Below are 24,455 nucleotides of genomic sequence, written 5' to 3' on the forward strand. Positions count from 1 at the left end.
AAGCGAGCATTGAAGAGTGTTGAGAGTGTTTGTTCTTTCACAACATTCAACAATGGAGCAGCAACAAGTTGTCGTGCTTTTGGTCATTTTAAAGCCCTGTTTTGCGCCGTTGCCGGTTTTTCTTGGTCACCCACAATGTTGTGTGCTCTACGTCATCGCCGATACTTCCCGTGTTTGAGCCGCTCCGAGAGCAGTTGTGTTCATGGTGTTCTGAATCACTCTCGTCCTTGATTGAAAATGCTCAGAGACCAGCAGAAACAATCACTCTAGAATTTGTCTGTCTGGTCTGCTTCTTTTGTGTGTTCACACCGCCCAAACGAGGTGGAATATCTGAGCGTTTAAACCACCATAGGATCCGTAGGTGTGAATGCACCCTAAGTGTTCCTTGACCTGGACATGTGAGCGTAGATGGTTAAAATGTTTGTTCTTCAGCGTTTTGAGAACAAGTTTCTTTAGAAAGCTGCACTAGCACTGGCAGCCCTGTGTTGATTCTGTCAGGATGGCTGCATAATTGTTCTGTTGTAAAAGACATTGTCCAGATGTGATGCCTGCTTCTATTTCTATAATAATGCTCTTAGTTTGTGATTCTGTTTTCTGTCCTAAAGATGGAGGAGCTAAATACACTCTTCGAGGCCAAAAATTAGGAAGAACATTTTTGATTGAGCGGTTCTCATCTTCATTAGAGTTTAAGCCAACAAGCTCCAATCTACGGTTGCAATCTGGGAATATAAACTGAAATAAATGTGTTTATTAGGGCATTAATGATAGGCTCATATTTGTGACTTTGAAAGTCATTAATAGAGGATTTAGACCTCCTGTTCTAGGCCTTGTAATCACTCTCAAAGGCTTTTAGATATGGAGAAACCCTCTGAGGTATTTGAGCTATCGAGTACTGCTGTCTGAAGAGCCTGTGAAGTTGTTTGAAATTGTACATGGTTTTTATGTGCTAATTTACAGGCATGCTTTGGTTGTTTGTGGTGCCTGCTTGCTTTTTGAAAAATGATCCTAAATTAATCTCTATTTTAGGCTAGCCATTTAAATTTTGTACTTTATTTAAATTTTTATTCAGTATGGGTGCTTTCAAATATTCCCCTTTGGCCCGCACCAGGCTTCGTTTTTCTCGGATAGTCCGGTCTGTTTGCAGTGGTGTGAAAGCTCACTCAAAGTCTGGTCCACCTCTAGTGAAGCCTGGTGCGATTTTTATGATGTGAGAACGCGAAACCGTAACAAATGTAGGAAGCGGGACCAAAAACAGCATGTGGCATTGAAACGCAAGCATCATGGGGACAAGGAAACACCCTGTTTGCAGGAATAAGTATGTGCAGTAAATAAAAATGGGACGGACAAACTATAAACATGAGGACTGCAAAGATTTGGTGCGACTCCATTTTTTCTGACCAAAGTGGGGTTTTTTTCGCTTTGTTGACAGTGTTGACAGTATTTCTCTCAAGCGAAGAAGGCGGAAGTACCGTATTCTTTCCAGTAGGCATAGGCAAGCAACCATTTTGTCCATGTGATGTTTAGAAAGTTTGGTGTTGCTTGGCAAGGAGTAATGTGAAAGCTAACCAGACCAAATTGAAATGTGACAATGTGGCAGATTCACCGTTTGAACCACACCGAGTCTACCTGACTATGTATATGTAAAAGCACCCTGTAAAATAGTTTCAACTGAAGAAGATATTTAGAAGCTTTCCTATATTGCTTGTATGTATGTTAATGTTAACTTTGTTTTTGTTTTGTCTTTTGTTCTGTAACGTAGTCTGCCTAAACATAATTTAGAGTTTCCTCACTTTGTTTGATATCCAGAAAACAAAATAATAAACCTGTCGTCACAGGAGTCGTCTTTTCTTTTTGCTGTTGTTTTGCTACAGTAGGACCTTTCTCACACCCCTGCTATTAAAGATAAAAGTTAATAGGAATGACACTGGCATACCAGCAAGAGGCTCTTAGTGATTTTGTGGTTTTGGCTTGAGTACAGTACTCCATTGATGTTTTGCTTGTCCTTAAGATCTGCTCCTCTCTGGTGGGCAGATAACAGAAGATTGTTGTTTGTGCTTGAAATGAAGTGTGTTTAAACTTGACAGCACTGACACAGCATGAAAGCAGCATTAGTTTAAATCAAGATTTTGTGCAACAGTGATGGGAGCTAAACTCTGTCTCCCTTTTCCCACCGAGCACCAGCCACGCCCACTCTTTATGATTAACCAGCGTCTGACAGCCCAACATTCGTCATGTCAAACGCTTTTATTTGGTCCCTTCACCCCAGCATGGACAACAGACTGACAGAGGGCGGCGTAAGGTCAGGTTTCCATGACAACCTTCACCCCCCTTACAATCCACTTTCAGCCAAACGCACTCTTTCATCGTCATGGCAGCGGAGGCCTGGTTTCCCGGGGGACGAGGGGCGTGAGGGAAGGGAATGTGAGACTCGAGGAAGGAAGGAGAGGGCAAACAAGTTTGGTGAAAACACAGTAATCAAATATGGCTGCCTTTGTGCAGACGCTAACTGCTGCGAAACGAGTAAAAAGATGGAACCTAGTGATGATTAACCTCCGCAGAGACCCGGAAGATGTGATATTATCAGCAAACACTGAGCTTTGAGGTTTAAGGGGCGTGTCAAGCACGGCCATTAGTCAGCCACTTACACAGAGGGTGAAGAGCACATGCAAACTCCTTAAGGGTTGTTTCACATTTAATGATGAACCATTGGTTTGGCTATGCTTTAGCCAATCAAAGTTTATAGGTTTATTTTCTATAAACTGATGAGTGAACAGTATTTACAGCCGACATAGTGTAAATTTTTGTAACAATGTGTTGTTACCTAACACACTGTACTAATTAAAGAGGTTAAATAATAAGAAAAGAAAGAATAGAACGTGTTTGTGGCTTTTCTTTAATGCAAATTGGCAGTTTAAGAGATCATGTGACATATTATAAATATTTAAAAAGGATCAGTCAGATTATTCCACATCAGTACAATTTATAATCTACCTTTTAATTGTAGCATACACGTTTTTAAATTACTTTTTTATTTTGACATACATTTTTGTTTAATTATTTATTTATTTATTTTTGTTTTCTCAGAGGAGTTGAGAACCAATATTTCTAAAAAAAACAGGATTTACAAAAATGAATGTGAAAAACACGGAATTTTGGGGGGAAAAAAGGAATTTCTAGGGCCCTCGATCAGTTTTTTGGATAATCTGCCAAATTGTTTTTACAGTTAGTTTAATTAGTGATGACTTATAGCCTAACCCTAACTATTGTAATATTATTATTATTAGAATTAAGTTTTTCTGATAACTTGTCCCCCAAATGTAGTCCAATTTTACCGACAAGGGATCCACAGCGTACAGAACACTAAATACACTTCTGTTTTCCTAAGTTTAAGGGTTATTGATTAATTGGCCAAAATAAATTGAAATGTTCCTATTCCAACCTATTGTAACAGTGACATCATAGGAGAGTTCATAAATGGAAACATTTCTGAATGCCTGTTAGTCATTATTGTTGTGGTGGTTTTGATAAATGAGACGGAGTTAAGCTTTAGGGTTGCTGGTCAGATGCGGACACAGGGTTATTTTGTTCAGGGTTTTGGGGAACAGAACGGTCTCAGAGTAACTACATATTAATTATTAATGCAGTTTATATGGACCCCACAGCACCCCTTCCTGTTCATCAATTACCCCGTGACTCCAAGGACTAATTCTTTCTGATATCAAGGGGTTAGTTATACTGACTCTGAGAGGATCAGCTTATGAAGTAGGGCCCTATAAAATCCATTTTATTTTTTTCCAAATTCCGTTTTTTCCACTTTAATTTTTTAAATTCTGTTTTTTTTTTAGAAATATTTATAATTTTTTAAAGAAATTATTAGTTTTTAACTCCTGTGAGGAAACAAAATAAATTATAATAAATAAATAAACTCATAATTAAACAAAAATGTATGACCAAAATAAAGTACACACAATTAAAAGGTAGATATAAGTTGTAGTGTCATGGATTATTCTGACTTCTCCTTTTTAATTATTTACATGTCATATAAAGACGTATGAGAACAGCATTAATGTCACCTGATTTCCTCTCAGGGATCAATGGTTTACTGAATCTGATCAGGTTTATTAATTAAGTTCTGATCAATTTAGTTTAAATTAACCTAATTTAATTTACACTTATGTGTAATGTGGAATTTGAGATTGACTAGATGTTGCACTTTGTTACTTTTGTCCCCATAGTCAGGATGAAAGTAACACCATGCAATACACTGAAGTTAAAAAACTAAAGAAAACAAAACATCTTTTTTAGGAAAACAACAAAACAAAACAATGTTCTGGCTAATAATCCATGCACTCTCTAAATAGAAAAAAATATTACATTTTTCATTGCTTAATTAAAAAAAAAAAAATAAAGTATGAACTTTGATTGTTTTCATTATTGTGTTTCAGTAGTTATTTTTTTTCATTATTTCAAAATGCATTTTACTGTAGCTCTGATGAGATGTTAGAATGTAACATTCTAATAACGTTGCTCCAACGGACTTTTATTTTGTAAACCGGAAGTTCCCACTGAAGCTTGCTTGACTGTGAATGTGAACCTACGAGACAAAAAGCTGGAATAAAAAGAACTAAATTACAGCACGGACTGAGTTATTCTTAGTTAGCCAGGCATAACAGTTCGAACACTGAGCAGGTGAAGATGATTAAAGCGTTTAAACATTTTTATTGGTCGATTCTGTGATTCCGTCCATGATTCCGTTAACGCAGATTTTATAGGGCCCTTATGAAGGTACAAATATAATACGACATTACATGTTTCAGTCCCAAGTTTTTGAATGTGTATACAGTGTCAACAAAACAACATATAAGCATAAATTGTTGTTTCATAATTAAGTCAATAAACAAACAAGCAATAAAAAAACATTGTTCTTATTTTTCAGTAGATTAGGGATGCGGGATCATAAAACTGACTACGGTGCTGAAATAAACCTCCATGGTCTCCAAAACCGTTCAAATTTGTCATGTAATCTTACAGCACATGTATGTTTTAACTAGGAGTGTGACGATGTCTCGATATTTTTTCACATGATCGATGATCGATATGCTCGCGTTAAGTATCGATTTTCTTTTATTTATATATATATATATATATATATATTATATTTTTTTTTTTTCTTAAAAACTTTTCTGCTTTTTCACTCAAATGTATAGGTAGGTCTTCACAGAAATGTTGTCACTGTTTGTTGAAGGAACCAATATATTGTTTACTGGAATATTGCACTACAATAGTGTCACTTATTTGTTTACATTAGTATGTTGACACTTATTTACAGAAATGTTCCACTAAAATAGTGTCACTGTTCAATTCATTGTCTTTAAGTGAAAAAATAAAATTTATTTTATATCTCTGAATCTTTTTTTTTTTCTTGTTATGTCACAGATTATCGTAGATTGATTTTTGACCAATATATCGATAATCGCAGGATCTTCATATCGTGAGATAATTGTCATCGTGAGCTTTGTATCGCGTATCGTATCATGAGGTACCCAGAGGTTCTCACCCCTAGTTTTAACATTACATATTGAATGATACAAATCCAGTCATCATTAGTGGGAATGTTGTCACAAAGCATTTTTTAGGAACCTATTTCTTTCAGCAGCCAATAGATTAGGGGTGTCAAACTCATTTAGTTCAGGGGCCAAAATGTAGCAGTTTGACAACAAGTGTGCCACAGATTTTATGTTCCGACGCGAGTAATTTCAGCATTATTGTGCCCTAGTTTGCACTTCTTCTACGTGTACAGATATACAAAATATGTAAGAAACCGACAACACCCGAGCAGTAAGTGACAGATATCAATCCCAACAGGGTCTTCACTTTAAATTTCCTTGATCTTGTGACCAATTTCAATTTAGATAAGGGAACTATTATGTCATGAGTTGAGAAAAAATGAAGGGTTTTGTAATAATTTTGAGTTTTTTTCCAACTGTTTAACTTTAAAAGTGACTGTAATCATGTGGTATGGCCACACCATAACTTTCTCTCTCGATACTATTCCTGAGCCGGATCCAGAAGGATGTAATTTTTGGACAAGCCCAGAAAATGTGATAGTGCCCAGCCTTATCTGATCCACATTTCCTCCAACAGGAGGTTTCTCTCCCTGAAGAGGCCCCTTGTGGGGGTACAATTAAAAAAAAAAACGCACAACGGTCTTAGTTCGTCGAGTTTTTGGGAATTTATTTTAATTGCACGTTCTGAACGAGCATTGTTTATACATGATGGTAGGTTTTTGATTTATACTGCTGCAGCATCATAGAACAAGCCTCGTTTCTAATGGATTGTGGATTTTGGAGAGCAGCTTCAGGCACAGCACAGAGAGAAATATGAAACCTGATGTGTATTGTCTGTTCTATTCACAGCTAGCATCAAGAAATCCTGACCGCAGTTTTAAAATATGCAGAAACCATTTATTGAAAAGGCTCAGACTTATAACTTACGGAACAAAATGAACTTTTGCTAGCTGCGCGCACGGACAACAAAAAAAAAAGCATTTGTGTGTGGATGGAACAGTCTGCTTGTGGAAATGAATAAATATAATATGTATCTTCTCGAAGCTAAGTGTTAAGGGAAAATATGTAAATAGGTTGTATTTACTCGTGTAGTGTGGACAGATGAGATGTAGAGTGGATTACATGGAGTGTATAATTATATTAGGGCTGGGCGATATGGACCAAAATTCATGTGCGTCATATCTCAATATTTTTCTCAAAATGGCGATATACAATATAAATCTTGATAGTTTTAATTCAAAAATAAAGTCTTAGAAAGACAATTATGGGTTACATTTGCTGATGCAAGAAAAACCTACGAAAATGTACAATAAACAGAGAAATACAGAAAAGAACACAGAAATACGTAAACAAAAGGACAGCAAAAAGACACAAAAGGAGAAAAAAATACACAGTGGAACAACAGAAATAAATCATATATCGAGATTCAAGATATATGGATTTTTCTATTTTGGTGATATAGAAAATGACAATAGGTGTCTTGATATATATATATATAATATCAAAATAATTGTTTTAGTCACTGCTTTCATTACTTCTCAGAACAGCACCTAAACAAGTCACACTACAGAACTCACTCACACGTGCTGTCCCTTAGAGCAGCGATCCCACAACCTTTTTGCCCCACGGACAGGTTTAATGTAAAAAAAAAAAAAAAAAAACTGTAATTTTCTAAATATAATATTAAACATGAATCCACTGTATACAACTTTATTAACAGCGTCAAGGTTAAACCTGCTTTCAACATAAGATACGCCACAAAAACAAATATAAAGAGCATCTCTCATTTTTAAATCCAAGTACCCTGGTTTTGCTCAGATAAATAAGTGATAACACACATTTTAAAGAGTCTCACTTTATAAATAAGTCAAATGATACAGTTTTTCCTCCTGAATAGATTTATTTCTATAGGTTTTATAATTTCCTGTCATCTCTTTCCTGGTGTGGGACTAAGACCTCACGCTTGTATTTTCAGTTCATGTTCTAATCAATATAATGTCTATCAATATTATTCTAATTAATCATTTTTAACAAAAAATAAAAATAATAAAATCTAATATTCTTATGCTTTTGTTTGTTAATTTTCACTTTCTTGCTCTCAAGGACCCCGTCGTGCCATCTTGTACCCCTAGGGATACACGTAACCCCCGTTGAGAAATAGTGACACACATTGTGCAACTGATTGTTAATAAATGTGCCTGTGTGGCATTTTGCATCTGCAAATTTGACCTACAATGGTTTTTCATGGTCTGACTGTATTTGAAAAAAAACATATAAAGATTGATATTGTACAATACGCTCTCTTCTTGTCCCTCACAGGCCTCCCTGAGCCGTCACTGCCGCCGCCCATCGTCCTCTCCAACCCTCCTCTCCTCCTCCCTATACATTCCCACCCCCCTTTTTCCTGCTCCCCTCCTTGTCGGCCTCCAAGATAGATTCCCTCAGGAGCAAGGTTGACCTGCTCAAACTGCCCCTCGCGCTCTCCGCCAAGTCCATCTCTGAGCGTAAAAGCCACCTGGGAGGAGTCGGCGAGCAGCGCAGCTCGGCGGGAGGTGGAGGAGGAGGAGGAGGAGGAGGGGCTAGTAAGACCCGCTCACAGACGACCCGCGACATGGACAACGAGTCACAGTACTCGGGTTACTCATACAAGTCGTCCCATTCCAGAAGCTCCCGCAAACACAGGTGAGTGAAGCAGGTCGACCTCACACTGAATGACAAGCTGTTCTTTAGTGCTGGAATGGTTTCATGTTTTATTGGTGAAGCAATTTTATTAGTCTATCAATTTTATTTCATTTCATTCTGTCAGGGTAAATATCAAGTTATTACATTAATTCCATGTCCAAAAGGTGTATATATATATATAGATCTATATATATATAATATATATATATATATATATATATAATATATATATATATATATATATATATCTATATATGTATTGGCAATATATCTTATATTGAGAAAAAATAGGGAGATATGATTGTAGTTCATATCTCCCAGCTTTAGTCGGTGGTTGTTTCAGCTCATCACTTATAAGTTTCATTTTATGGTGTTATGGTCCAAGTAGTATCCAAATAACCCAGTGACTGATGATTGACGTGTTTGAAAAGTAGGATTCTAGACATTTACGAAAATAAGTAGTAGTAGTGAAAATATGTTTTCCACGTTTCAATACCGAGTGCTACCAACGGCAGCAGAAGTTGATCACAAGAAACATTTATTCTGGCCCTTCAAACACAAACTTTGATATCTCTGCTGAAATATTCACATTGTTTCCAAGCGTCAGATTGACTTATTAGCAAAAGTCAGTTCTTTCAGTTTGTTGCAATGAGGGAGAAACTACGTAACGGAGCTGCTGTATGTGGACAGTAACAGACTTGTGTCCTTTCTTTCACTAGTGCTGATATTTTCTTTTCTTTCATAGAGATTTCATATTTTGGATGAACGTTGACTGTTGTTGTGTCTGATCCGCAGAGAGAGGAGGGACCGCCATCGCTCTAAGAGCCGTGATGGCAGCAGCCGTGGAGACAAGTCTGTCACGATACACACGCCTGGAGAACCACTGCTGGATGCTGAGTCGACCCGTGGTGATGACAGGGTGAGTTTAGATGAGTCAGCACGGGAATGAAAGTGTATCTCTTGCTCTGCTGTTGATATCCAGACTTCAGGGACTTGTGATGTATAGATTATTTTAACTCTTATTTGGTGACTTTGACTTGACTTATGGTAAAACATGGAACAAGCACACTTTTTTTAGTGTCCACTTAAACATAACATATTCCTTTGAATCACATTTACACTTATAAATGAATCATCTTCACCAAACAAATGTTACACGTGGAGAAATGAGTATGAGGAGGTTTGAACACTCACCAACACAGTAAATAAAGAAGCTAAATATCCAGCTAAATATTTAAGTTTGTCTGCTTAAAAGGGTTTAATCCGACAACTGTTACAAGGTCTGATTTTTCTCATACCATTTAGTATCTGCTCTTGGTTCAGTCATTTGTGTGTGTGTTTTTTTTTTTATTATTATTATTATTTTTTAATTTGGATTCATTTATTTGAATTTTTTCATTTTTTTTTAAAGTTTTTTTTTTTTGCTTTATTTAATTTTCAATTTCTTCTTAATTTTTTTCTTTTTCTTTTCAATTTTTTTATCTGTCAGTCTGAGAGAAAAAACAGTACTGCATTATTTCTAGATGTGTGAAATGCACATTGTAAATTATTAATCTCACAATGTTTCAAATATGTTATTTATTCATATTTATTTATCAGTTTGAGCTTTGCTAAGCATTAAAAATATGTGGTTTTTAGTAAAAAAAAAAAAGATAATCATAATAATGATCTTGATTAGAAGATGAGCTGAAAATACTGTTTTATTCCACTTATTTACAAAACGAGATTATTTCAAATGTGTTTCACTCATACATTCTATAATTTTAATGAGTCTGTAGTAGTTTTTTTCATCGTATTCTGAGGAAAATCAGGGTCCCCTGGTCATGAAATTCCTGGAAAAGTTATGGAATTTGAAAAAAACGATTTTCCAGTCTTGAAAAGTCATGGAATAATTTGACTGTTTTGAAAATATTTAATTTTAATGTTAAAAATCCAACCTTTGCTACTATTATGGGATGTTAAACATGTCCTTTAACCCTAACACTATGTTTTGTGCGTCGCTTTGGATTAAAGTAGCTGGGTTTCAATTACAGATTTTCACAAAATAAAAGCGGTATTTCTAAATGTTGACAAAGTATAAATGCACTTTGAACGTGTTTCTATTGAAAGTTGTTTTGGAGCCTGGTAACTCTGGTGAAATCTCATCCTGCGAGTCTTCGCTGCAGGATGATGGACGCTCAGAACCTCCTTAGAACTCTGCATTCCTTCACATCTAATCATTTTGAAGTATCATGCTAAGAAATGTCTGGGTCTCCTCTTCTGTCCACACTTAACGCATCATGTTTTGTCAGAGAGAAGTGGTCATGTGATGTGACATGTATTTGTAGAAAAAGTGTTTCCATAGTGCTTTTGCAACACTTTTCAATATCAAAACATTTGAAATTCCTCCTCATTAAAGCGATTTAGCGATATTTGAGTTTTCTCTAAATACAGGTGTTTCCATTACCAGTTTTTATTGAACTATTTAGATTTTGCTTATTTCCAAGGGTACTGGAAACCCAGCTACTGTCTGCTGATTAAAATAGTAATCTTATAATTAAACATGGTAGCACTTAGTTGATGTTTAATGTTACATTCAATAGCTGATGCATCATTATTTAAAAGATATTGCAAAATGGAAACGTTCTGGAAAAGTTTTGAAAAATCATAGTGAAAAAGTGTGGGAACCCTGTAAAATGTTGTAGTCGGACAAAGGGGGTACTTGGAATCAGAGATAAGAGAAGGGGGTACTGAGAACTATTGATCTATTTAATGTAGTCAGTCATTTTTGTATCAGAAGATAATATTGTAATTATTTTGTGTGTTTCCCACAGGATGATAACTGGGGCGAGACCACCACAGTCGTCACCGGCACCTCCGAGCACAGCATCTCAAACGAGGACCTGACGCGTCTCACCAAAGACCTGGAGGAGTCGACGCCACTGGAATGCAAGCGTTTCGTGGGGCCCATACTGGGTGGCTGCCTGAGCTTCTTCGCCCTGGTGACGCCATTAGCCTTCCTCATCCTCCCTCAGGTCCTGTGGCGGGACGTGCTGGAGCCCTGCGGCACACCCTGCGAAGGCCTCTACGTGTCCCTGGCCTTCAAACTCCTGGTCCTCCTCATCTCCTCCTGGGCTCTGTTCCTCCGCCCCCCCAGCGCCACTCTCCCACGGTTCTTTGTGTTCCGCTGCCTGCTGATGGTGCTGGTGTTCCTGTTCGTGGCGTCCTACTGGCTCTTCTATGGTGTGCGGGTGTTGGAGCCCGAGAGAAGGACTACAGGGGGATTGTGGAGTACGCTGCTTCGCTGGTCGACGCCCTGCTCTTCATCCAGTACCTGGCTCTGGTGCTGCTGGAGGGTGCGACACCTGCAGCCGGCTTTCTGCCTGAAGGTGGTCCGCAGCACAGACGGAACCAGCAAGTTCTACAACGTGGGCCACCTCAGGTTGGTCACAATGATTCAGCAAGCATGTCGATGACAGATTAAAGTCAGATTAAACCCAACTTTGACCTGAAATATCAATTAATGGGATGTTATTATGGACCAGTAAACATTTTCACTTTTTCCTTTTTTTAAACCCTAAAGTTACAAGTAATGTTTGATGCATCTAACAATTATCTCATGTATTTTCTTTTATTTTTTCACTTTGTCTGAACATGCTGTCGAAGGTCAACACTAACATGAGGTGCAGTCTTTTAACGACAGCAATGCATGTTGTGTTATTGCAATTAAATTAAGGAATTTATTTAATTATTTCACGTAGCTGTTTTATAGAAAAATGCACACAACACATTGAATGCTAGTATTTAGGTTTCCTAACTCATTACGAATGAATGCATTTCATGTCCTTTCAACAAATAATCACCGCACTTTGGTCTCAAAATATTCTGCAATTTTGTTCCGTTATTATTCGATAAACACACTGTAAATTTTTTGTTTGATCGGATAAATACTTTTTGAGATATGGCCAATTTAGTGAGGAGGGTATGGCCATATTTAAAATAGTATTCATTCATTAAAACTAGATGTGCAGTGTTAATTGAATAATCACGGAATAATTTTTTTGACCAAAGTGTGTGGGATGTCCTGAAAATGTATTGAAATTACATGGAATGACCCTAATGCATTCATTCATAATGAGTTAGGAAAATCTAAATAAATTAGTTTTTTAAATATATAAAACAGCTAAGGTATTGTTAGATGTATCAAAATTAATTCTAACTTTTGGGTGTTTTTTAAAAAAATGTGATTTTTTTTTTTTTTTATTTTTTTATTTTTAACTGGGCCTTAATAACATTAGTTAGTCCACGTGTGTCAAACTCATGGCCCGGTGTCCAAATCCGGCCCTTTAGAGAATCCAATTTGGCCCCTGGCAGCAAGCAAAAAAGTTGGAGAAACCACAAATAAATCATTGTGTAAATTACAAACTAATTCAGTTGTAGATATCATCAAATTAATACACACAATTTAATGGAACTCCACAATATTATTAAAAGAACTCTAAATTTTTCCAAAATCCTGTAATTTTCTTTAAAATTATTCCTCAAAAATGTCCCTAAATTAGTTAAAAGTGGGTCACAAAATCAAATAAAAATAAATTGAAAGTGAAGATCCTGCAGGGACTAATATCTGTGACTTATTGCTTTGATATTATCAGTGCCGTACATACTTTATAATTTATTCATACGTGGAAATGCAAACTAAAGAAAATTAATAATTGTCCCACCTATAATCTGCCGCCCACTTAAGATAAACTGCTCTGTATTTGGCCCCAGAACTAAAATTTTTGGACACCCCTGAGTTTAGAACATGATTATGACTGAAACAGTTGGATTAATTTAATGTCTGGTTTATGAACTCGTTTGTGTGTCACACTGATGACTAATTATTTGTGTTCCAGTATCCAGCGTGCTGCTTGTTTGGGTGTTGGACCGTTACTACAGCGACTTTCCCGTCTATAACCCTGCTCTACTTAATCTTCCAAAGTCCATCCTGTCAAAGAAAATGACTGGCTTTAAGGTTTTACTCCCTCGATGGTAAATACAGCCTTTAATAAACATGTCAACGTTAAAGTGGATACATTAAAGCTGCTGGCGTCAGTCCCTAACTTTTTATTAAACTGTATTTCATCCAAAAGTTGTTCTCATTCACTGCTGATGCCAGTTGGAAACCAAACACACTGCAAAGTGACTTCTTGACACATTTTTGGTGTTTCAGGGATTAAAAACAATGTTGATTTTGTGGGTTTCCATAGAAATACCCGAATATGGTCATATCACAGCCATAAAAAAGAGCAAAAATGGCATCAAGCGAATCACCGCCACCTTGCATTCTGGTTAATAATAACTGTTGATTTTATTTTATTTTTTAATTTAGTACTTAGATTACGATTAGATTTTTTTATTTATTTTGAACATGTAAACAGAATATATTAACAAGCAAAGAAAACAAAAAGATTCTCAACACAATTTCACAATTCAGTTTACATTTCCGAAAAGTAGTGGGAAGAAGTACATACTTATTTAATCCCACCCCCTAGCCATGAACCCCTTTTTTTTTTAATTAACTAGCTTTCCATTATAATAATTAACAACATAATCTCTTAATTTCACCGTACAAAGTCTTACAAATGATTTCAAAACCACAAATTCACTGTCAACATATACCAAAATACAATTTTACAAATAGCAAACAAACAAATGTATAATAATATATACTGTATAGGGTAAACAAATAGAAATGTTCTCTTGATTTTGTGGGTTTCTATGGAAACACCTGAATATGGTCATATCACAGCCATAAAAAAAAAGAGCAGAAAATCACTGTCCACTTTTAAATATCAAAATTGTAACGTCAAACATCTTTGCATTCTACGGGATTCCCAATCCCACAATGCAATGTGGGAAACTTTTCCAAGGTCACATGACCATTTATCAGCAAATACCGTGTTTGTAATGGAGTGAAAAATAATCTTGCAAGCGGCGATTTCAACCTCGAACATTTGTTTGTGTGTTAATAAAAAAAAGTGTTTATTGGAACGTTTGATTTATTGATCTCTGAGGCCTACACACTGTGTTTTTGTGTCATTAAAAAAAGTGTTCATTTATTTATTTTAATTCTGTAGGAGTTTTGTTTTAAAGACCACAGGCATCTATTTACTTTATTATTCTATCTGTCAAATTGTGTTGTATGCCACCTTTTGTAAACTTTGTGTGATTGTTTGAAGAAAAATACAGAAAAATAAAAAATTATAAAATTAAATAAAATTAGGATTGTCACCAGCGGCTTTAAATTTAACACGTTTAACTCCAAACAATGTGACTATTCAATAAATGCACAAATATGTGATCCACTGAATCCTCCTACTTGTGCTTTTTTCTGGCAGAAAACCCAACGAACAACTCCACAGGTCAGTCCCGCGCTATGATAGCGGCTGCAGCTCGAAGGAGAGACAACTCGCACAATGAGTTTTACTACGAGGAGGCTGAGATGGAGCGCAGGGTTCGCAAACGCAAAGCCAGGTCAGACACCAGCCACTGGGATTTAATCAAGACTTTCATATTAGGACTTAACAAACTGTTAAGATAGGATAACTAAATTCGATGTGTGGCTTCAGGGTATCAATAACATTGATGGAGTTCGAAAATTGGAAGTACGTAATTATTTTTTCCAGAGTTATTGCCCTTGTTTTTCTTTACTCTGTTCAAGGTATCTTTAAAGGGGACAGCTTGTCTTAGAAAATGTTAGATAGTTAATAATTTTATATTCTGATGTGATAATGTTTCTTATGTATACATCTAAGTTAGATTTAGGAAAAGGTTGTGAGTTATAATGACAACCAATCTGGCGGGGGCTGATAACAAGAACTTTGACCCATTAATTAACGGTTTATTTTATATATATATAAATATATATATATATTTAGCTACTTATAGTCATTGACGAAAGTATTTGCGCCCCTGGAATCTTTCCAGAAAATACACCATTTCTCTCCCAGAAATAGTTGCCAAAAAAAGCCAGAATTCTTGTTTGCTATAAATGATTTAGCCACAGTTTTAAAAGCGTGCCAACAATTTTGTCTGGTCCATGTTTTTAATTTTGTGTAAAATTTGTGAATTTTACCTTTTTTCTTCTGCTTTTTTGTGTTTTATCAATGCACATAAAGGGAATAAACACATATGTATACCAAAAACATTTGTAAATCCCATAATATCTGGGAGAAATTGTGTAATTTTGGGAAAAATCCAGGTGTGCCCATATTTTCAGTGTGCTCATTTTTCTTTAAATCAGGCCCCAATATGACATGGAAATTCCTCACATGCATGTTTGGGCCAATATGACGCATTTACACGCCATTAATTCCCTGAAAACAGGTGACTGAATGTTTAGTAAATGAATATGTCATACGGCTGATTACGGGGGTGATTCACTGGGGGGTGATAGTTAAAGGTTCTCAATCGTCAAATGGCAAAACAAATTAATCACTCCCTTTCCATGCTGTATTCTTCCATATAAACAACAGGCTGTGACGCGTTGTTGGCACACAGCTGTGGTTTAACACGGCATGGTCGTCAGTGTGAGGTGATGTTTACGTTAAAACATGCCAAAACATGCTAAAACCTCATTATTCTGGTGCTTTTCATCTGCATATGAGCTTTTCATAATGTTTTACGGCAGACCTGCGACTTTGATTGGAGGTTCCCGGCTTCCGTAGTGTCATCTGAAGCATATAAATCATAAAATTAATAAACAGTAGTTGACTTATTAACCCTATTTAGCATATTTGGCAGGATTTTGGGAAGTTTAATAGTCAATGAGTCATAAAAGTAAGGAAACAAACAGAATTTGATTAACGGACATGGAAAAATGCAGAAAGAGGCCCTTTTACATAAAGGTTATTAATCGGTTAATAAGCGTCAGTTGTCGGTCATGAGAAAGAAAATGTCCAAATGTGAATCCGTAGACGTGTGGTTTGTTCTGTTGTGAATGCACTGCGTGTTCTCACCCTGTTGTGCTGTTGTTCCTCCAGGCTGGTTGTAGCTGTAGAGGAAGCGTTCACACACATTAAGCGTCTCCACCGAGGAGGAGGTGGCATCGTCTCCTAACACCCCCAGAGAGGTGATGGATCCCAGGGAGGGCAGCTCAGGCCATCTTTGCCCCGATGGCCCGGGCCATGCAGAAATACCTGAGGACCACCCGTCAGCAGGCCTTCCACAGCATGGAGAGCATCCCACACACCTGCAGTTCTGCATCACGCATAACATGACACCCAAGGTGGAGAGCACCACCCGTTCCCTCTGCTGCAGTTAATAGTTACATATCTCTGCTACAACTTCACGTTTTTATGTCGATGAAGATACTTTAGAACAGGGGTTCTCAACTGGTCTCACCCTAAGACCCATATTTTGCCACGGTCATTAAATTGCGACCCAGAATTCAACCAACTACAGTTAGCTTTTCAAAATGGCTGTTGAAAACACACATATATAATCATTTTGAAATATAAATCCATATATTATCCTGTGCAACATGGATTTTACAGCATACCTGTCAAAAGAAAAGTTTATTTCAAGATAAAAGACAAGCCCAACACAATAAACATTAAGTATTAATTTGGTTTTGACCTGCTGTCCGCGACCCACCTTGGGTCCCGACCCACCAGTTGAGAATCACTGCTTTAGAAGACATGTTTACTTTTATTGTATTATTAGATTTGATGCTGATCGGTGATTTATATTATCTTCACTGCCAGACACATCATTCCTCCAGAGCTCTATCAGAGTGTGTCAGATGAGGACAGAGTTGATGTTTTATTTATATATATATATAGTTATTCTGACATATTCTTGTGTGTTGATTGTTTAGATAGTCCATATTTATTTTATTAATCATAAAGGTGAATGTTAAACAAAACCTTTTATTAAAAAAATTATATATATATATTATGGATTATTGATCAAAATGGTTTGTTATATTATGTTAAATTCAAGGGCAGTTGTGTTATAAACCTTTTTATGGTACTTAAAAAAAAATAGGTAGATTTATTTTTTATTTATTTTAAATCACTTTTTTCCTATGGTTATTATTTGTACAAACACCTAACTGGGATTCCCTGTGGTTTTAGTTTTTTTTGATAATATAGTTTTTGTAAAAAAAAATTAAAAGAAAAATATAACTGTCATTTTTTAATGAAAAAGGAGGGGGAGAGACAAATAAATAAAAACAAAAAAAACATTGTCATTGTCATTGTAATCCTCATGTAAAGTGAGACTTAGATTCATTAAATCTACGTAATCTCATTGTATTTTTTTTTCTCTTGTATGACAGAAATATTAAAATGTTCTTAAGCATTGCAAATTGGACTTTACCTAGGGATTAAATTAGGAATTGTAAGCACTAAAACTAATTTCAACAAGTATGTTTTGCTGTAAAACTGTGCTTGAAGTTTACAATACTAAAATCCATCATGATGATGACGACAGGTACAGAAATATAATGGGCAGGAATTGAATCATTGTAAACTTCATTCTGCTCCTTTTCAGGCACAGTTATTGACGAAATGATTTTTGTCTATTTGTGTTGCTTTCTTAATTGTTCATTTTTTGTTCATTTTCTTTTACCTTTTGGAATTAAAATGATGAAATAAACATTACATAACATAACATGATGTTTGGCTGTTTAACCTCCCTCTTCAGGCCTTCCTGGAGCGTTACCTGAGCCGGGGCCCCACCATGCAGTACCAGCAGCAGAACGGCAGGGGCCGCCAGTGGACGCTGGTCAGCGAGGAGCCCGTGACCTCCTCCCTGCGTCAGGGTCTGGTCTTTTCTCTGCGGCCGCATGGACTTCTCCCTGGTCGTCACGGTAAACGCCACTGCCCTTCCTCAGGCTGCAGGAGGAGTTCATCGACCCCAAGAGTCACAAGTTTTGTGATGAGGCTGCAGTCGGAGACGTCTGTGTGAACATCGTCTGGTTCCATCCCTCCTTTTTCCTTCTCTTTTTTTTTTTAGCAGTGGGACTTATTGGAGGAGTTTTTTTTTTAAACTTTTGGACTCTGAAATCCAACCGGGCTCAATGATTGTCTAAACCCTGGGATTAAACAAATGCCTTTGCCTGTTTTCAGCCATTTTTCTAAACAGCATTTCTACTCTTCAACTGCTGTAACCACTGGACTACTTTACTCGTGAAAAGCAGCGCGAGCTGGGGCACTGAACGCTGTCGCCACTTCCTCTCTTTGTTTTTAAAAACGAGGCCATTGGAGCTCAGCTTTGCCCCCAATTCAAGAGGAATTGATTTTTTTTTTCTTCCTTACAGAATGTAGCAGCATTATGTATGAAAAAGCCTTTTTATATGTGACTGTAGGAGGTTAAAAAAGGACCTACCCGTACATTCTTAATTTTTTCTACTACTCTGAAGAAACTGTGTGCTTCGAAAAATCTGAAAATGCAGCTTTAGGTTTTGACCAAAAACATTGAATTCACTGCCAGTCTCACAGCTGAAGCAGGAAAATAAGAGTTTTTTTTTTTTTTTTTTTTTTTTTGCTAAATATTCCTCCTGAGTCAATGTCGTCCACCATTTCAACAAAAAAAATCATCAGTAGACTCTAAGCTGATGTCTTTGTGGCACATACTGGTGTGTGATTGGTACAGATGTGAATCAGGCTTACTAATCAATCACTGATGACTGTTACTGCAAACAAGTGTTGGGTTCGAGTTGTTTTTTCATGTTTTTTTTTTTTGTTTTTTTATTGTTCTTTTTTTCATCCAACAGTTCATAAAACGTGTGTGTTGTGCTTAAAGGAGACTCTAAATCACGCGTGTCAAACTCAAGGCCCGGGGGCCAAATCTGGCCCTTCAGAGCATCCAATTCGGCCCGCAGGAAGAGAAAGTAAAAATGACAGTGAAAACCTGACTCATATTCACGTTATGTATATATTACAAGTTTCCTCAACAAAATTTCTCCAGAATTTCCTCCCAAATTAGATAAAAATGGTCACAAAATCAAGTAAATGTAAGTGTAGATCATGGGAATGACACTTTCACCTTACATGCTCTAAAAACTATTATACGAAACAAAGTTTTCTTCCTAAAATCTGCGGCCCAGAATGAACTGGTCCGTATTTGGCCCCTGAACTAAACTGAGTTTGACACCCCTGTTAAATGGACCGTAGAAATGAATGTGTGTGTTTGGACCTGAGATTGTCTCGTGTGTCCTGACGTGCTGAACACAATAAGTGAATGTACATCAAAGATGGAGGAATGTTTCAAACTAAAGCATCTGCTACAGAAATCTTGTTAATGGAAGAAAACAAACATTAAGGTGATAGTCTTTTTTCAAGTGTGTATGTGTGTGTATGTGCGCGCCTTTTGGATTTAGACCTCAGACTCAGAATTAGACTTACAGTGAAATGACGGCTTTGTGAGTCATAGTCCAGGCAGACGGGTTTGGTTGTTGCTCAACATCATTGATGATCACCACTCTTAAAGTGTAAATAAACCTTTAAACCTGCTGCTTTTTCTGCTGAATACATACATATATGATTAGGTATGAAGTAATGTAGTTATTGATACTAGTGCCACTCTTCACAGTTTAGTCAAAGCATTTAAATTTAGCATTTTTAGTTGTAAAATATCAGAGTGGACTGCCCTCTATGGGTTGAACACCGGCTAAAAAAAATGCATTGATTATGGGCGGAGCTCCGGGAGCAGTTAAGACACGCCCAGTCTTTACTATAAAATCTCTAAAGAACAGTCTATGCTATGCTAACTAGCTACTTAAGTCACTATGCCTCTATTCACAATTCTCTCAATTCGCCATTGATTGCAGAGTCCAGAGGTGATAGTTCTTATAAAAGGGGCGGAGCCAACAGTGACGCACGATGGTCCAATGACGTCACAGAATCTCATTTTCCAGCCATTAGCAAAATTCAATTGTAATGAATGGGTTTCAACCATAGAGGGCAAGTCATTCTCACATTTTACAACTAAATACGACAAATTGAAATACTTTGACTAAAATGTTTAGAGTTGGACCAGGATTATATAATTATAACAACTTTAATTTGTAAAGCACTTTACATTTAGCAATCTGAAAATGCTACAGAAACTGGGGCAAAAAAATGTACAGATAAAAGCAATAATAAAACCATGACAAATAAAATCAATAAAACATAATTAGCAGAATGCTGTTGTAAAAAGATACGTTTAAATAGGATCAATCAACAGCACTACTTAATATTAAATATATATAAGGGGTTTAGTTACTGTAAAGAAGGTCATTTTTAATGATTTTAAACAAGTTTGATGTTCTACACACACACACACACAAACACACACAGTCTGATATTCTGATTAATGTGTTAAAAAATCACAATACTAATGGTGTGCTTTTTTCTAATGAACTTCCAGTTTGTGATCCAGGTTGGCACGCAAACGTTTTTATTGATCCCGATGACGATGTAGCACCGATTGTAAATAGGGTCACCACTTTGTAAACAGTGTACACACACCAACAGCGTCGTGATGGTAGCAGCAGTGGTAGTGGGTTGGACTATCCGGCGACATCCTGAGGTTTTCTTTGCCAAACTAGACGAGCGATTGTAACTCCTCTCACCGCCTCATGTCATCAGCTCAAACCTGAGTCTCTTTGTTTCTCAGCCTTACACTTACACCCCCAAATGTAGAAATTTGGCCGACACTGTGACTAGAGCCGCTTCGTTCTTCCTCCACGGGGCCACAAAACATCTGACTGTCTCTTCTCCTGTAGCCAGTGTGCTTTCAACCCTCCTGTTGTCCTTAGGGTCAATTTGACCCCCATTACATTTTTGGTTAACCCTCCTGTTATCCTTAGGGTCAGTTTGACCCCATTACATTTTGGTTCACCCTCCTGTTATCCTTAGGGTCAATTTGACTCCATTACATCTTTGTATAACCCTCCTGTTATCCTTAGGGTCAATTTGACTCCATTACATCTTAGGTTAACCCTCCTGTTACCCTTAGGGTCAATTTGACTCCATTACATCTAGGTTAACCCTCCTGTTACCCTTAGGGTCAATTTTGACTCCATTACATCTTCGGTTAACCCTCCTGTTATCCTTAGGGTCAATTTCACCACATTATATTTTTGGTTAACCCTCCTGTTATCCTTAGGGTCAATTTGACCCCATTACATTTTTAACACCTCTAAGAAAATGCGTGGCAACGTTCTTTAACTTCGAATTTCATGACTTTTTCTAATTTTGCGGCAACTTATTGTACATATTAAACATAGCGTACGCACGCATCGGTGTCCCCTTGGAGTCAATTTGACCCTAGTCTGTTTTTAATCATACGTTTTTGTAATTACAGACAAGTATAAAGTTCCTGATACAACAAATTTAGTAGATATATTTTAACTCTAAATATTATAGGTGCTTTCAAGTGCTGGGGTCAATTTGACCCCATTACATTTTTTACACCTCTAAGAAAATGCCTGGCAACGTTGACTTAGCTTCGAATTTTCATGACTTTTCCTAATTTTACAGGGACTATAACGTGATGTTTTCAGTGTTCTATATGCATAGTGTACGCATCGGTATCCCTCGGAGTCAATTTGACCCCATGTTGTTTTTAATGATACACTTTTTTGTGTAATTAAAGACAAGCATAAAGTGCCTGATACACAAGTTTGGTTTAGCTCCTAAATATTTTATGGTGCGTTCAAGTGCTGGGGTCAAATTAACCCCAAGGATAAAATGTGTGGGTAACATTTGAGGGTCACAGGAGGGTTTTAAAAGCCCCTTTAAATCCAAATACCAAGTCCTGCATGTTTGAAGTTTCACGTGGGCGACCGAAATGCAAGACGATTGTCTTTAATGCATAAAACTTACTTCAAGGCTCCAAAACTTTTATAATAACTTGGTTCTTTTTTTTTTTTAATCACTTTTATGGTGCCTAAGTTATAATGATGCAATTTTAAAAATGTTTTTACTTTGGAAAATAAGTGGCTTGTAAAAAAAACAGAAAAAATGTAAAAATGTTTTTGTAACTGTAGCTTGAATAGTGACTTAGACCTTTTCCAACATTAAAAACATTTATTCCTAACAACGCTCTGTGGGTCATTTCTTATGAAATGTTGGTTTTTACCAAAAAAAGGAATAATAAATTGGTGTTTTGTTTGACCCTGATTATGTAAAAACAACCTGAAATGTAACTAAACTCGAAAAATAGCCTTTTTCCCCATCGTCATTACATTATGGGGCAGGGAAAACATTTATTCCCGTAATAGTTGTAATAAGTTTATTACATCATAGAGTGAGTCAATGATTTATGGATTAAAGGGCTTATTGCTTCAATGTAGGGAGTAGTATCGTACGCAAATATTTATGTGTGTGTTTATGTATATATTAGAGCTGGGCAATATGACCAAAATTCCTATGTCTATTTTTCAAAATGGTGATATACGATATACAAATCTCAAAAAATATATTGTTTTAGTTGATAATGTAATTTTCTATATCGCCAAAATAGAAAAACTCGATATATTGCCCAAGCCTAGTATACAATATGTATAATTAAAGCCTTTTTTGAGAAGCTTGACATTTTTGGTAACTTTTTTTCTTTCTTTCATATAAATATATAAAAAAACGTTTTTGAGTTTTGGGCTCAGCATTTTGTTACATTACTGACCAGTTGTAATATTTTGATTTTATTATATTCTTTTAATTACATTTCGTGCTCAGCACTTTCATTACATTATTGATCAGTTATTACATTCAGGTTTTATTGCCTTTTTTTTTGTGTAACAATTCAGGCCGTCGTTATATATCATCTCTAACATGTTTATTCTAATGTGTGATTGTAAAAAACTAACATTTCCTGTTACTTGAAGTGACTTTTTAACTTAACCAAATATCCACTGTAAAATCCACTATATGTTCTATCTGTTCACATTTTAAACTGGCAGAGTGTTAATCACAGGTCTATCTGTCAGGTGGTGTGTGTGTGTGTGTGTGTGTGTGTGGTTTCACTGCCTGGAATCGGACAGAGAAGCCCCTGACTTCCTCTCATTTGCTCACAGAGCTCCACATTTCACAACAGTGATGAATTCCTCTGACTCTCATCATATGATCGATGATTCGTGCTTCAGTGAAAAGTGAGTTAGCAGATTTGAATCAAACTGTCAGGATATCTACTGTATATGGTTCAAAGTGTTGTTTTCTGCAATGTGTGTGTGTTTGTGTGTCAGTGGCCATGAGTATGTGTTACATCCTAGACGGGATTATGCTGCTGTACGGCATCATTCTCACCGTGTCATACTGCCTAGTGAGGGTAAGACGAGCTGGTACAAACACACATATCACTAGCTAATAAACATCACAACACATTTTGTATTTCTTTTTTGATTTTTAATCAATATTGTATTCAATATTTCATTGTTTTTTAATATTGATTTTTGTGTACTTTGTATTTATATAATTTTTCTCATGTCAAAGAATAATCGTGTTTATTTTTAGCCTTAATTTTAAATTGTATATGTTTTTTTATATGTATATTTATATATATATATATTTTAGAAAAAAAATTAATTTACAGTCGAGGAACATTTCTTGATAGAGGTCTAAAAAGGTTAATATACTGGGCAATATTTTTTTATTATTATTACATTATTGTTTGGAGTTTATTTGGTATTTTGACTATATTATTAATGTTTTTCACTCTGATCTGATACTTTACAGTTTGATTGGTAACAGAACACGGCCATTAATTAGAAAATTAGACAATGATTTTGATATTAACTCACCCCGTCATGAGATATACTTTTAAAATGTATTCATAGGAACTATGGAATTGACATTTTGGAGTGGAAAAGTATAAGCAATGTGATTTAAAAAAAAATTAAATCAAACTGAATAATAACTAAAGAAAATGCGTAAGGATGCATGTGCTGAATTTTACAGCTGAATCCTCTATAAAATAATGCAGAAGATGTGATGGAAAATGTAGAAACATTGTGTTGAAGAACGCAGATATAGGCTACAACATGTTGGAAAAGTACTGAAAGTAGAAATATGCTGAAAAAGGTGGGGGAACAAAGCTAAAGAAAGCAGAAATAAGATGAAGATGGGTTGGAGTAAGTGGAAAAAATCAAAGTAAAGTTGTAAAAAGTTGAAAAAACGCAGAAGAAAGTTAAACAAAATGTTGGAAAAGCATTGAAAGTAAAAGAAATAAGCTGAAAAATGTGGAGAAAAAAAG

At 36.2% G+C, this 24,455-nt stretch overlaps 1 protein-coding gene across 1 annotated transcript; it reads left to right on the forward strand.

Annotated features, from left to right (window-relative positions):
- The first annotated feature begins 8,063 nt into the window (after positions 1-8,063).
- LOC114458447 (vang-like protein 2) lies at positions 8,064-18,185 on the forward strand. Its single transcript, XM_028440815.1, is given in 16 exon segments — positions 8,064-8,249; positions 9,045-9,168; positions 11,063-11,483; positions 11,486-11,583; positions 11,585-11,670; positions 13,134-13,246; positions 13,248-13,262; positions 14,612-14,747; positions 16,256-16,304; positions 16,306-16,362; positions 16,364-16,454; positions 16,457-16,500; positions 17,922-18,059; positions 18,061-18,093; positions 18,095-18,148; positions 18,150-18,185. Coding segments are annotated over 16 exon segments (1,566 nt in total). The 5' UTR covers positions 8,064-8,178.
- Positions 18,186-24,455: the final 6,270 nt, after the last annotated feature.

This window comes from Gouania willdenowi, unplaced genomic scaffold, assembly GCF_900634775.1.
Source record: "Gouania willdenowi unplaced genomic scaffold, fGouWil2.1 scaffold_119_arrow_ctg1, whole genome shotgun sequence".
Taxonomy (NCBI): Eukaryota; Metazoa; Chordata; class Actinopteri; order Blenniiformes; family Gobiesocidae; genus Gouania; species Gouania willdenowi.